The sequence below is a fragment of the Xenopus laevis genome, chromosome 5L (genome assembly GCF_017654675.1).
Source record: "Xenopus laevis strain J_2021 chromosome 5L, Xenopus_laevis_v10.1, whole genome shotgun sequence".
NCBI lineage: Eukaryota > Metazoa > Chordata > Amphibia > Anura > Pipidae > Xenopus > Xenopus laevis.
In genome coordinates this window covers 165612084-165626619 of record NC_054379.1, presented here as the reverse complement: position 1 = coordinate 165626619, position 14536 = coordinate 165612084, and the positions used below count along the sequence as shown (strand labels likewise).

The window sequence follows — 14536 nt, the reverse complement described above, 5'->3', positions numbered from 1 at the left end:
TGATAACGTGTATATGCTGTAAATGCTCTGATGACATATTTCATGTTAAAGTTAATAAAGGAGCAAGACATTAGGATGGAATAGATAATCTGGATCATTAAAGAGCCAAAGCACAAAGCCTCTATGTCTAACTGGCAGCTCAGAAAATGACCATGTTATAAAGCAGCGGAGAGAAAAGTTAATCCTCATTGATGAAGGATTTAAAGATCTCCCACGCTAAATAGCAATATGTCAGCCAGTGTGACGGACATGTATCTGCTAATGATACACCACTGGGCTACTATCCTCTCCAACACTGCCCTCTATTCTTTGTCTTTGCTGCTGACAGTTGCACCTCTATATGCTTCCCTGTCTTATCCGACTGAGCTTCGTATTTATGTGTCTGTATGGTTCATCCAATTCCTGCGCTATCCATTCAGATTTTGAAATACATGGTAAAGATGGCCTTAAATGCAGATATCCACACATATGGCCACCTTGAAGTGGGCAATATTGGGCCGATTCGATTGTGAGGGCCCAACGATCCAATCAAAACGCTGAAAAAACAGGCGGCATCAACAAATCAACGCGCTGCTCAATCAACTGGATTTTTAAAAGATAAATAAACCTTTAAATTAAGTGAATGTTTAATTAATGAGGGGGCTATTCTAAGCACTTGCAATGTACATTTGTTATTTTTTTTTGTTTTAACTCCAAGATATTAAGGGATACATGTACTGTTAATATGAATGAATTTTGTTACAACAGCGCCACCTGCTGGTCAGTTTCCCACCAGTCTGACCACCAAGTAGTCAAGGAAGTTGTCAGGAGAAAGAAAGAGGCTGATGTTCTTCTGCTTAGGCAAATAATTAGAAACCTTTCTCATATATTTCCTAAGCAGAAGAACATCAGCCTCTTTTTTTCTCCTGACAACTTCCTTGACTACTTGGTGGTCAGACTGGTGGGAAAATGACCAGCAGGTGGTGCTGTTGTAACAAAATTCATTCATATTAACAGTACATGTATCCCTTAATATCTTGGAGTTAAAACAAAAAAAAATAACGAATGTACATTGCAAAAGTGCTTAGAATAAGACCCTCACTTATTTTAAAGGTTTGCTTATCCTTTAAACCATGTCCAATCTACATCTGCTTGATTTGTGTCCAAAGAGCTGGCAACCTAGTCTGTTGGCCGGTTATATCAGCTCATGTATGTCCACATTAAGGGCAGAATTATCAAGGGTTGAATTTCGAAGTACAAAAAACTTCGAAATTCGACCATCGAATTAAAAACTTCGAATATCAAATTCAACGTTTTTTCAGCAAATTTGGCAATCCTGCAGTCAAATAAAAATCGTTCGAACAGACAATTCGAACGATTTTAGCGTACGATTGAATAATTTTTATTTGATGTGTAAAGACTTTTTTCCCTCGAATTCACTTCGAAGTCACTTCGACCCTTGATAAATCTGCCTCTATGTCTGTAAGAGCCGCACCCCGTCATTTCCTATTGACTCCTGAACTGGCACAAGTTCTGGGGGTAAGTGTCGTTAGCAGACAGATTTCCAGTCCAGGAATGGGGACAAGTGTGACCCCATTGTTTTTTGACTCTCTATTTCGCTATTATGTTTTACCCACAGGTCTCACAACTAATCCTCTTTGCTTCAGTGCTTCTGATTTCATAGAAAATAAATGACAAATAGATGTATTTTTCTGTGTTAAAACGTTCAATTATCATGTGAAGCCAAGGAATTTCATGCTAATGGCTACACATTACCTCCCGTACATATTTAGCCTTTATATATTTTCCATTAATTTACACTCAGAGCCAAAAAAAAAACCCCTGTTTTTACGGAAAGCTGAAACGTGTGTAAGTGAGATGTGCGTCAGCACAGGGGCTGTTATACATTCTATACAATACGTATCCCAGGCTCCTCTCACTTCACACAAATAGATTCTTCACATATTAAAAGAGCCTGTTACAAAAATGTGAGTTGAATTGAAAGGGCAAGTAAAGCCTGAGCTAAGCGGAGCAGTTTCATTAGTAACATGTCACGCTGCATCTCAACCACCACCCATAATCCTCAGCTACAAGGAGAATCGTATTTCCCCAGTCTTTGTACCTGTGTTGATAATATGCCATGAGTGATGCCAGTGTTGTGGGTGCCCGTCCCAATGACGCCAGCCGCAGCAACCTCAGATACGGCTCCTAAACTGCAGGAAAAAAAAAGATCTGGTATTACCCCAATGGTGTCTCTACAAAAACATTTATTAAGTGCTAATATCACACAAACATAAATAACCACGATTAGCAGAATTCTTGGATACCTAAGGACTTCCTGGCACCCGTCATGTCACTGTTTGGGGTGCTATCACCCTAGATAAGTTGGTTGTTGGATTATTTCAGTTCATGTTCTACTTTGAGGACCAGCATATTGTCCTACAACAATGTTCCCAAGAATATCTAATGAATAAAATAAGCATTTAGCCCAAAGATGCCCTAGTTGACCTTAAACTAGGGCTTCTATGCCCCCCAAATATCATCCTTAGTTGCCTTCAAGTTTGGACCCCCAAACCATTGCCTTGGATGCTTGGGATGAGTTTTCCCCACAGTTGGTGGAACTGCCTTGGAACAGAAGATCCATTATATGGACCTTACTCCCCTTTCTATTCACTTATAGAACCTGGTGGAAATTTCTGTAGCCATGACAGACAAAGTCGGACGGGCTTTGTAACATTTGACAACATTTGACACTTCCAGTGAATATAAAAGCAATTCATACACAAACTCATCGTGCTTGGAGGTCACTTTGCCCTGATGTTTCTACTCCTGTTATAAATAACATTTGCATTTCACGTAGGTCTATTTCCATAGTGGCACAAGGTTATCATGGCTCCCCTGGGTATTTAAGCAGAACACTCAGAGGTACAGAAACGCTGCACATAATTACTGTTATTAAGTATTTGCTTACGCGGATTCATTTATATTGTAATAGTCATTTCCCACCACCCTCCTCTATCGCAATGAAATAGGTGGGAGAGGTGTCTGCCTTCTTTTAGTGGGTTATTATGAATGGCTCTTAGCGTTGGGCCCAGGCTTCCTGCCCACTTTGGTAAAATCAGAGAGGGATAAGTATCAATGGTTTGCCGGATTGGTTTGGGGTTAAATTTGATTGGGTACAGGCAGGGGGCACAGCACCAATAAGGTGAGTTGAGGCAGCACCCCACTAGTTACCAGGGGCTTTAAGAGCCACACTTCAAGTTCTCGGCACTAGTGATGTTGATCCCCACTGGACCTCCCAGAAAGGTGAGTGTGCCGGTAGGGCGGCAAGAGGGTGAGAATTGCCCCAGGGCACAGGCAAACTTTTTGACAAACCGCACATCACTACTGGACTCCAATTGACACAAACTGCTGGAGGAACCCTGGAGAAACCACCAAGTCCTAAGTGGAGATAACCACTCCAGGGTTCTCCAGCAATAACTGGCAGTTGCGCTTCATTCAGCAGATTATAAAGGACACTGGCAACCATGTGAATGCTGAGATCATTTTATTTACTCATCTCAAACTGTTTGTAATGTTGCTTTGTAAATGAATTTATCGTTCTTTTTCCATTATTGAAATATAGTGCAGCCCCTTGTAGGTCCATTTATTCAATATCACTTCAACTCCACCAAGAACATGTTATCAGTCAAACTGAATATACATACACACAGATTATTACACAGATACACAGTTATATATTATTAATAGATAATACATTCAGTGCTGACTGGTAGGACTATTGCCTTACGGCTAATATTTATAGCATTGATTCGTTTACAAAGCTTTTTGCCTGTTTCTTGTATGTATAAATGTCAATTTATAATAGAACTCTTTATAAACATGATCATTTCTTTACTGATTTCACACGTATATATTTCTCCCCCTGCTAAACCTGGAAAACCATGTTTTCCAAAATGACTTCTATCTCAAAAACTTTGACCCTTTCATGAAATGTGACCCTTTTTTTATATCTACAAACAGATAGAAGGTTGTATATTTGGGCAAATTAGACATCTTTCTCCTCCACCAACGGTGACCTTCATGGTTGCGCAGTGGAATTTAGCGAGTGTTAGTGGAAATTAGTTCCTACTTTGCATAAACCAGATGAGACCAGGCCCTTGGGAAGAATAAACTAATTGGGTAATATTCCATCTACAGGAGAGAAGAGAGGTCACAACCCTACAGTGAGGTCACTTCACATGAAGAGCAGTAGATCAGAGGCTCCAGCAAGAAGGTCATTACCCTTAATTAGTGTAGAAATTATGAATTTCCTTTCTGCACTCGACTTTTCTTTTGTTGCTTTCTACTATTCTGGGGCCTCCGTGGAAAGAAGGTTCAACCAAGCTAAAGGTGGCCATTCACATAGAGATCCACTCATTTGGTGATTTCGCAAATGAGCGGATCTCTAGCCGATATGTCCACTTTGACGTGGGCGGTATCGGACTGATCTGATCGTGGGCTCTAGGGCCCAACAATCAGATCATATGGGCAGTTCATTCATGACCGCATCAATGAACAGATGAGATCTGCGATCCGATGAGATTTTTACCCCTGCCCGATCGACATCCGCCAGATATCAATTGAGAAAGCCCATCGGAGGGCCACACACACACACAGTCCAATAAGCTGCCGTTTCTATCTGTCGACAGCTTTTATCGTCCCGTGTATGGCCAGCTTTAGTCTCAACGGATTTTATCACTGTGCATCATATCACAATCATTCATTTGTGTTTATGAAGCCTGAGTCCTGCATGTAGTAACATACAATGAGTCCTAGCAGGAACAATGAAGTAATTACACAACTCCATTCCAACACACAGTTGCAGAGTGTAAGCTCCCATTCTTCCTTTTGTTTGAATTCAGATGTACAATGAGTTACACGCTTAAATTACATAAAAAGGTATGTATAGAACACCTAATATTCTCTCTTGTGTTATTCCCTGTTTAATGTTACATTCATCGTAGTTTCCTGCCTTGGCCAAAATTTGGCACCCTCTGTGGGGCTTCCTTGAGTACTGAAAAAAGTAGAATTGCCCTCCATGATGCTTTCTCTGCCACTTTCTACTCTTCTGTCTTTCTGTGTCCAACTTGACCGTTTTTTTGAAACATCTGTATTATTATTTATTCCCATATACCTAACACTCTAGGTACTTGAGGATTCATGGAACTATAAACCAAACCTGCACTTCTCAATGATGTTCAAGAGTTAGGCATCTGTTGGCCAAACTGGGAGACATAATTATATTTGTTTCTAAGCTATGTTTTTATACAACGCTCTAGCCATAATTTGAATGTCAAATTTTAATTATGAGCTAAAAAGATAAGAGGAACGACAGAAGTCTGATGACTAATCCACTGAAATAAAATAACCAAAAAGACAAAAAGTTGTTTGCCGAGAATATGAAATAACACATCTCAGATATGATATAGATGTTTTGACAAAGTTTATATTGGATCCCCCATTTATTTATTTAGTTATATTCTCTCTTCCACTGCCACCTTAAACGAACACACAAAAGTGAATATTGTATGTGCCCCAATTGTGTACCCAGGGGCAACAGCTATTCTCATAGGTATTTGGTTATGCGCAACCATCCACAACCACAAAGAGTGATCCCCATCCAGTGGCTCATGAGTAACATGTTGCTCTCCAACCCCTTGGATGTTGCTCCCAGTGGCCTCAAAGTTGTTGCTTATTTTTCAATTCTGAAAAAAAATACTGAATGGGCATATCTATATGTGTAGTATACCTTTAGTATCTTTCTTTACCGTATCTGCTCCTAAGCCTGTACATCTGAACAGATGTTTTAGGGAGATCGCAGAACAGTTTTTCCCTTTTCAATAAAATGAACTCAATTTGTCTAGTTTGGCATCTTCTAAAGAATGTTATCTGGGCAACAGCTGGAACAGCTTTTCGGCACATGTGGTGGCTGTAGTAATAAAACTGGCAACAGTCTATGGCAGTATTTGCCAAAAACTGATCATTTTCTTCAATTTTCTCATTTCACCTATATCTTCAAAGACCTCCACTGACCTTAGTCTGACCAGCTCCAGCTTCTATAGCTGTATACTATCAGGATTGTGGGGCTTGAGATTAGTTTTGGCCTCTGATATTTAGCTTTCACAACAAGTGATAGAAAAGTAACATTTAATTTAGGGAGCCCAGTGATGAAAACAGTAGTGAGGTGAGAATGGAGTTGCTGGTACGGCTTCATTGATATTGTCCAATGTAATGTACCTCCTGAGCTGCCACAAAACGTGTGGTTTTCTTTACCTACAGAAGATGAGTCCCAACTGGAAGATCAATCAATGATCATGAAAACACATGCCAAATGCTGGCTGTCTTTAGTATAACATTATCTGTTGTGCACCTGCCCAAATGAGGGGCATAGACAACAATGGAACCCCAAAAAAACTAATTTTACTACCTGCAGAGAAGTTGCTACAAGTCTCTACACTCCACAGAGACCAATGTTCACCCTATGAGTACATCACTGTCTGCATTCGCTGTCGCTGTAGCAATGAGGGAAGGGGAGTGGGAGGTAAATAAATGGTAAATAACGTAAGTAAATTACCCCTCTGATTTGTGATACCTATGCTAATACTTTCTCTAACTGGATTGGCCAGGCTAGTGCCAAATTTTATCAGAAACCACAACAACATTTTATTACCCCGCAGCACATAAGTTGATGCACTATTATCCACCAGCAACAGGAGACATACCCCCATATGTAATAAGATGCACTAAGTTTGCCCCGTAGCAGTAACCCATAGCAACCAATAAGATGCTTGCTTTTAAACAGATGAGCAGTAAATTCTACCTGCTGGTTGTTATGGGTTACTGCTCTTAGGCAAACTTAGTGCCATTTATTACATAACACACATACAGTATAAAATTAACCCAACACAGACACAAAATAGTATGTTTTCTACCCTACCCTATATACCCTATAGTCCACAATAAATGTAATTTTACACTAAAAGCAACCATTTTGCATTTACAGTGTATAATACTTCCAAGAGGCCCCTATGTTCACAGAAGCCCAAAATACCCCAGCAGTGACCTGCACAGAACTCTATTGCCCCAACGGCTCCAAACATTGCCATTTCTTTTCAGAAATATATACTTTTTGTGTTCAAACTCAAAGGGAATAAACCATTTTTATTCTTGTAATAAACTGACAAGCTCCAAACCCCCCAGCTTTAGGCTTAATTTCTGCTGTGATATTTAGCAAGGGAACTTGTCAAAGAAAAGAACCGAGATGTGACATTTTATAGAACATTCGCAGCCTGAAGCCCAGTAATAACATGGCTCTCTCTTTATTCCAGTAGGAAACAACGGGGACATGGGAAGGTAAAGACGTCACAATGGGCAACTTCCCACCAATGACTGGCCCAGAATTCAATATATCCCAAGACAGAGACATTGAAAAGCTTTCCTTAGTTGTGTGTGTGTCAGAGCTTTCTGGATAAAAGATCCAATTCCTGTACATGTGACTAATGTACTGGATCCAGTTACATATACTATTGTATAAAACCTTCCCATCCCTGTCACTCAGAGGATTTTGCTTAGAATTCCCTACTGTATGTTATCGCTGTCAGACACTGACATTTATAAATGTTCTGCTCCGCAGGTGAGAGGTGCTGGGAACAGTTGGGAGACATGACACCTTCTCAATACAACCTGATATCTCCTATTAATAAAACCCTCCTGACGTCTCTTTATTTACAGACAGTTTTATATTTATCTCCAACTGTGAGTGGTGTGTGCCGAATAGCACAAGTCATACAGTAATTATCTTTACAATACCTTGTACATAATATGTATCAGCTATGCTCTATCAACTGTATATCTGATTGGCACACCTTAATTGTGATATGTATAGGGCTCATTTACTATTGCAATGTACATAAGCAAACACAAACCACCACATTTTTTATACCCATAATGCATAGCTATTATCATGTGCCTCAAATTACCTATGAGAAACCTAATTTGCATCCACATTGGTTACATGTTTTTGACTTCATTTAGTTCAGTGATCCCCAACCAGTAGATCAAGAGCAACATGTTGCTCTCCAATCCATTGGATGTTGCTCCCAGTGGCCTCAATGAAGGTGCTTATTCCTGAATCTCTGACTTGGAGGCAAGTTTTGGTATCATAAAAACCAGTTGTACTGTCAAACAGAGCCTCCTGTAGGCTGCCAGTCCACATAGAGGCTGCCAAATAGCCAATCACAGCCCATGTTTGGCACCCCAGGAACTTTTTTCATACTTGTGTTGCTCCCCAACCTTTGTTAGATTTGAATGTGGCTCACGAGTAAAAAAGCTTGGGGACCCCTGCTTTAGTCCATGGGTGCTTGAGTGTGTATGATGCAATGTCCAGTGAAGAGACAGATGTTTAAGGATATTCCTCTTGCAGCTCTTTGTTTAGTAGCTATAAAAGTTCTTCTATTGTTACTGGCTACTGATATTGTTACTCACTACATGTTATGTAAGGTGTCCCAAACCCAGAACAAACCCCAAGGTCCTGGCCTCGGCTCACTCTTCCGCCTATAAAAATGCCTTTAGCTTCAGGAGGAGTCCTCCGCTACTCGGATGCCGCCAGGCCTTATAGTGAGAGGACCAAGGAAAGAGTTCTGGGCAGACAAGGGAACCAAACATAAACTAGAAGAATGAGGAACAAGGAGTATGATCAAGGGACAGGCCAAATCAATACCAATCAGGCAGAGCAGGACTAAATCGGGAGACAATAGGGTAGTAGAGGTCAGAGGACGGGTGAAACCAACAGTATCACAGTATATAAGCAGGATCCAAGAGAATAGTCAGTAAATGGGTAAAGGTCAGGACAGGCAGCAAACTAGGGATGGTTAGGAACAGGCAAGACAGACTAGAAAACGCACCCAGGAACTATTAAAAATTGACCTATGTTGGGTTGACCACGAGCCCTTTAAATGTTCTACCTACTCCCAAGCCCATACGCTCAGATCCCTATAATGGCAGCAGAGGTACTGACCCCTCACTAAACTCCTCGTTGGAGCCTTAGCTGCTCAATAGCTTTCCTGATCCTAACTGTCACTTCTAGAGTGACCTATAACAATGTCTGTCCTGACACTATACTGAGGTCTTCCTCCACCTCAGGCCCCAGCAGTAACACCCCACTTCCTCCAGTTAGTGGGTGCACTTTTACAACCTCTGGGGAACGACTCCCTCTCTCCTCCGAAAAAGGACCCAGACTAGCTGGCTAATACATTCCCTGGGGGAACTAAAGTCCCTAAAGGTTAGCAAATCCTTTACCCTCCTACACAAGTGTTAAGGAAGGAACATAGATTTACCAAAGCAAACACTAAAAAAATGCCTTTGTAGCTTAACAGAATCCCAGGACGTAGCACTCACCCAACAATCCATTAATTGCCTTTTTATACATGTGAAATAAGCCCCCTTCGTTAGGGCCATGACTCCTTTTTCCTGGAAAAGTGCACCCGTGTGTGACACATATCTCAATTTAACTGCCCCCGGGAAGTGACAGGAGATCAATGGAGAAAAGCCTGAGCGCCGGGGACATGACAACGCAATTCCAGAGACGTTGAGTTGCTGCAATAAATTGACATGGCGCGCTGACAGCTCACTGGGAACTGCAATAAAGCTATCATGGCTGATGCTGCCCGTCCTGTCATATTCTCCTACAGATTGATAGAAAACTCAGCTTAGAACTTCAGAGTCTTCGAAGGGAAACTAAATCCTTCTGCTTCTCTTTTGCATCAAAGCTTTGAGTGAAATTCTCATACAACTGAAACTGTAGATATAGCAGCAAATTCCTTTTCTCTAATTGCTGGGCTTTTAGTATTGGAATTTAGTATTGGAATTTAGTAGTGGAATTTAGTATTGGAATTTAGTATTGGAATTAAGTATTGGCCATGGAGTCAGTTTAGTTAGAGCACATTGTAAGGGATGACTTATATCAACTCTATGGGTAACATTCGTTTTTGTATTGATGGTTAATGGAAAGTTTAACTATGAGAATATGTCATAGGGGCAGTGATGTAACTCATCATCATCATCATCATCATTTATTTATATAGCACTGTCAAGATAGTGCTTTACTGCAGTTATAGCAAACAGGGAATAATGGTAACTATAGGGGAAGTGGACCCCATGGTCGTGGGGGGCCTGGACTGTGGGATCTGCTTTCCTATTACATCAAGAAAATCTCTCCCCAACCACAAGTGGTGCAAGAGGGAGGACGGGTGGCTGGGAACACAGGCAGGTGGCAGTTTACATGGTGCCGGGCCCATCTGAAGATGTTGTTGCAGGGGCCCAGTGCAGTCTGGGTTCTAAGGTGGCACCAGACCTAAATACTGCACTGCCTTCTGGAATTGCCAAATTCAGACATTACTGTATTCAGGGGGCAAATTTAGGAATATCACTGAGCTCAGAGCCTTGTAGAAATTCTGCTTCCTGCCAAATGGGGATGTCAAGCTTTGCACTTTGCACCCTGCTCTGCACATAGTAAATAACCCATATTGCCATTTTTGGGATCATTAAAGGATTTTTCATACCCTGTGAGGCTGAATAGGTATGTGCAGAAGGCATTTAAGGGAGAACTTACCCCTAAAAATGAATATGGATAAAAATGCCATAATTTATATACTTAACTTATTGCACGAGGCTAAAGTTTGAGCTTGTCAATAGCAGCAATGATCCAGGACTTCAAACTTGTCACAGGGGGTCACCATCTTGGAAAGTGTCTGTGACACTCACATGCTCAGTGGGCTCTGATTGGCTGTTGAGAAGCTAAGCTTAGGGCTCGTCACTAATTATCCAGCAGAAAATGAGCTTCCCTGGCTGTAATATAAGCTGATGCTACAGGTTTGCTGATTATTCAATTCTGATGCTAATTGCACTGGTTTCTGTGCTGCCATGTAGTAATTATGTGTATTAATTACTAATCAGCCTTATATTGTGATATTTCTATTCTATGTGTACTGTATATTGTGAGTGGCTCCCTAAGCTCAGTAAGTGACAGCAGCACAGAGCATGTGAATCAGCAGAAAAGAAGATGGGGAGCTACTGGGGCATCTTTGGAGACACAGATCTTTACTGCTAAAGGGCTGTGGTTGCCTTGGGCTGGTACAGAAGCACAAAACATCGTTTAAAAATTTTTTACCTACTTCTTTAGTTAGGTTTTAGTTCTCATTTAAGGTGAATCTCACAATGCACCAATTGGGAAGCGCTCAAACCCTGCCACCTTCAAATACTCATTTATAAAATACAGGCTTAGCTCCTGCATCGCTGACCCTTTTACTGAGTGGGTCCGGGTGCAAATGCCCCGGACCTGTCCCTTAAACTTCCACTTTAAGACGCATTCATGATGTACATGTCACTCACTGCTTTGGGTCTCTAGTTCCGGATGCGACGCCCCAAACCCACAGTTTAGGGAGACTTTACGACCAATATGATAGCCTTGCAGCGTGCACTCGACGGATCAGTAGACATTGGTAAATTTTAAAACAGCTTTAATTTACCGGAAATCCTCCTAACGCGTGATCCCACATGAACGCACGTACTATGAGTACTTGTGGGATCACAGAAAGAGCATTAGGAGTTTTGTCCGGTAAAATAAAGCTGTTTTAAAATTCAAGTGCACGCTGCAAGGTTATCATATTGCTCATTTAAGGTGAAGCCTTAGATATGTCCTTGTGTGTAATCTATATAGCAGATAGGGGGGTCTGCATTATACAAGATGCTTCTGCAGACCCATCCAATAGGTAATGCTAAATACAAATACGTGAACACTTACTGGTAACTATTAGTCTCACTTGGCCTTCAATCACTTTTTATTACTCTTCCCTCTGCTTTTTGATCATTGATTTCTTTCCAGTATGTAGTTTTATGTCCGAGAGGAGATTTGAAGGTTGACAGCCTTGTCCCTAGTACTCAAGAGGCTTCTGAAGATCGAAACCTATTTGATGGCTGGAGGGATGGAATCTCCTTGAACTTTTCCCCACCTGTACTTAGAGCAGGGAACAGTCCCTCAGATAAGGGGAAATATATAGATATTTACATTTGTGCTAAAAACCCATATAAAAGGTGGTGTAAAATTTATAAAGCTGCAATGTGTCAAATAACTCATCAATACGATGGAGACAGTCCCAATGATTTAAAAGTTATATAGAAGAATCCTATGGTGGGAATAATAATGGGCTGATGGGAACTGACACTATATTTCACAGTGACCATAGGAAGTGGCACAGAAAAGTGCACCTAATTAATAAAGCAGATGATACTTATCATGCAGAGAAATCTGTGGAGCCCTTGGTTAGAAAGGACCCATAAATATCTCTTCATGGGGATCCCAGTTTCATGAGTATAACTGTACAAGACAGAAGCGGGTGAGTAAGAACTTCATGAGCTGAATCAGTGGGTTCACCAGACTGGTCAGGGTTAGATTTAGGGTATGGCAGAAATGGCATTTACATTGGCATTTTAGGAATAACAGGGAACCCTTATATGTAAAATCCAGTGGCGTAACTACCGGGGGAGCAGGGGGTGCGATTGGGACAGGGCCCGCACCCCCTCAGGGCCCCCGGCAGCTTGCGCCGCGGCAGTTCTTCAGTAATTGCGCCCGTTTCCAGCCATACGGAGGGGGGCGGGGGGCCCGGCTGCACATCCCGAGCCAGTGCCCGCCCCCCTCTACTTACGTTACTGGTAAAATTAGTCAAAATATATGGTTAGAGATCATCAGGACTAGATTTGAAGTACAGGGTCCCCCAGGTCAGAGCACCTGATTACCCCCTGTCACCACCATCTTCATCTCTACCCCCCCTTACAATATAGTTACATAGTTACATAATTAGTTACATAGTTAAATTGGGTTGAAAAAAGACAAAGTCCATCAAGTCCAACCCCTCCAAATGAAAACCCAGCCCCATACACACCCCTCCCTACTGTCACATAAATGATATATCCCCATATCTATACTAACTATAGAGTTTAGTATCACAATAGCCTTTGTATTATGTCTGTCCAAGAAATCATCCAAGTCCCTCTTATAGTCATTAACTGAATCATCACCCGGCAGTGCATTCCCCAACCTCACTGTCCTCACTGTGATGAACCCCCTACTCTGTTCCTTTAAATGAAACTTCTTTTCCTCTAGTCTGAAGGGGAGGCCTCTGGTACGTGATTCTCTTTATGGGTAAAAAGGTCCCCTGCTATTTGTCTATAATGTCCTCTAATGTACTTGTAAAGTCTAATCATGTCCCCTCACAAGCGCCTTTTTTCCAGAGAAAACAACCCCAACCTTGTCAGTCTCCCCTCATAATTTAACTCTTCCCTCCCTCTAACCAGTTTAGTTGCACTTAGTCTCTGCACTCTCTCCATCTCATTTATATCCCTCTTAAGGACTGGAGTCCAAAACTGCCCCCATACTCCAGATGAGGCCTCACCAGGGACCTATAAAGAGACATAATTATGTTTCATCCCTTGAGTTAATGCCCTTTTTTATACAAGAACTTTATTTGCTTTAGTAGCCACAGAATGACACTGCCCAGAATTAGACAACTTGTTATCTACAAAGACCCCAAGATCCTTCTCATTTAAGGAAACTCCCAACACATTGCCATTTAGTGTATAACTTGCATTTATATTATTTTTGCCAAAGTGCATAACCTGCATTTATCAACATTGAACCTCATTTTCCAGTTTGCTGCCCAGTTTTCCAGTTTAGACAAATCACTGTGCAAAGTGGCAGCATCCTGCATGGAACCTATAGTTCTGCACAATTTAGTCTCATCTGCAAAAATAGAAACAGTACTTTCAATGGCCACCTCCAGGTCATTAATAAACAAGTTGAAAAGCAAGGGACCTAGTACAGAGCCCTGCGGTACTCCACTAACAACACTGGTCCAATTAGAAAATGTTCCATTTACCACCACTCTTTGTAGTCTATCTTTTAGCCAGTTCTCTATCCAGGTACAAATACTATGTTCCAGGCCAACATTCCTTAATTTAACCATCAGCTTTAAAATTCTTCCCACCAGGAGTAGAGGGGACTGGGCAGGTGGGACAGTCAAACAGCTGTTTAGATCTGTCTGGCCAGTCCCCAGTCTCCGGTGCTGCCTCCCTAGACCCAAGTCTTGTGGCCTTTCCACAAATCCAGGCCTTCATATCATTCTTGGTTACATACAAGCCTAATCTTCAGATCTCTTCAGATCTCCAGCTGTTGTTGAATTGCAACAGATTATGGCGTGTCTTTCTACATTGCTGGTAGCCCCTCTACTCTAACTATGACCCTGAGATTAGTAACCCAGATTGATCCAAGTAACTGCCTGGTAGTATCTAGTGTCAAACCAGGTGGTTCTGCTGATATGAGATGTATGAATCTGCTGTAGGAACATTATGGTTGGTTTTCCTACAGATGGAGAATAGTTGACATCCATGTGCTACTCTTGGTAAGACCTTTAAGTAAGTGAAGGTGTCTTAGGGGGCATTGGAAACCAGGACTTTAGCCACC

At 41.5% G+C, this 14536-nt stretch overlaps 1 protein-coding gene across 1 annotated transcript in view; it reads right to left on the bottom strand.

Moving 5' to 3' along the window:
- The window catches only part of LOC495407 (uncharacterized), a gene marked incomplete at its 5' end in the record, with an annotated part of 74252 nt that overhangs the window by 34843 nt on the left and 24873 nt on the right, over window positions 1-14536 (bottom strand). The window contains 1 exon segment of the mRNA NM_001095065.1: window positions 2102-2192. Within this exon segment, the coding sequence (NP_001088534.1) occupies window positions 2102-2192 (91 nt within the window).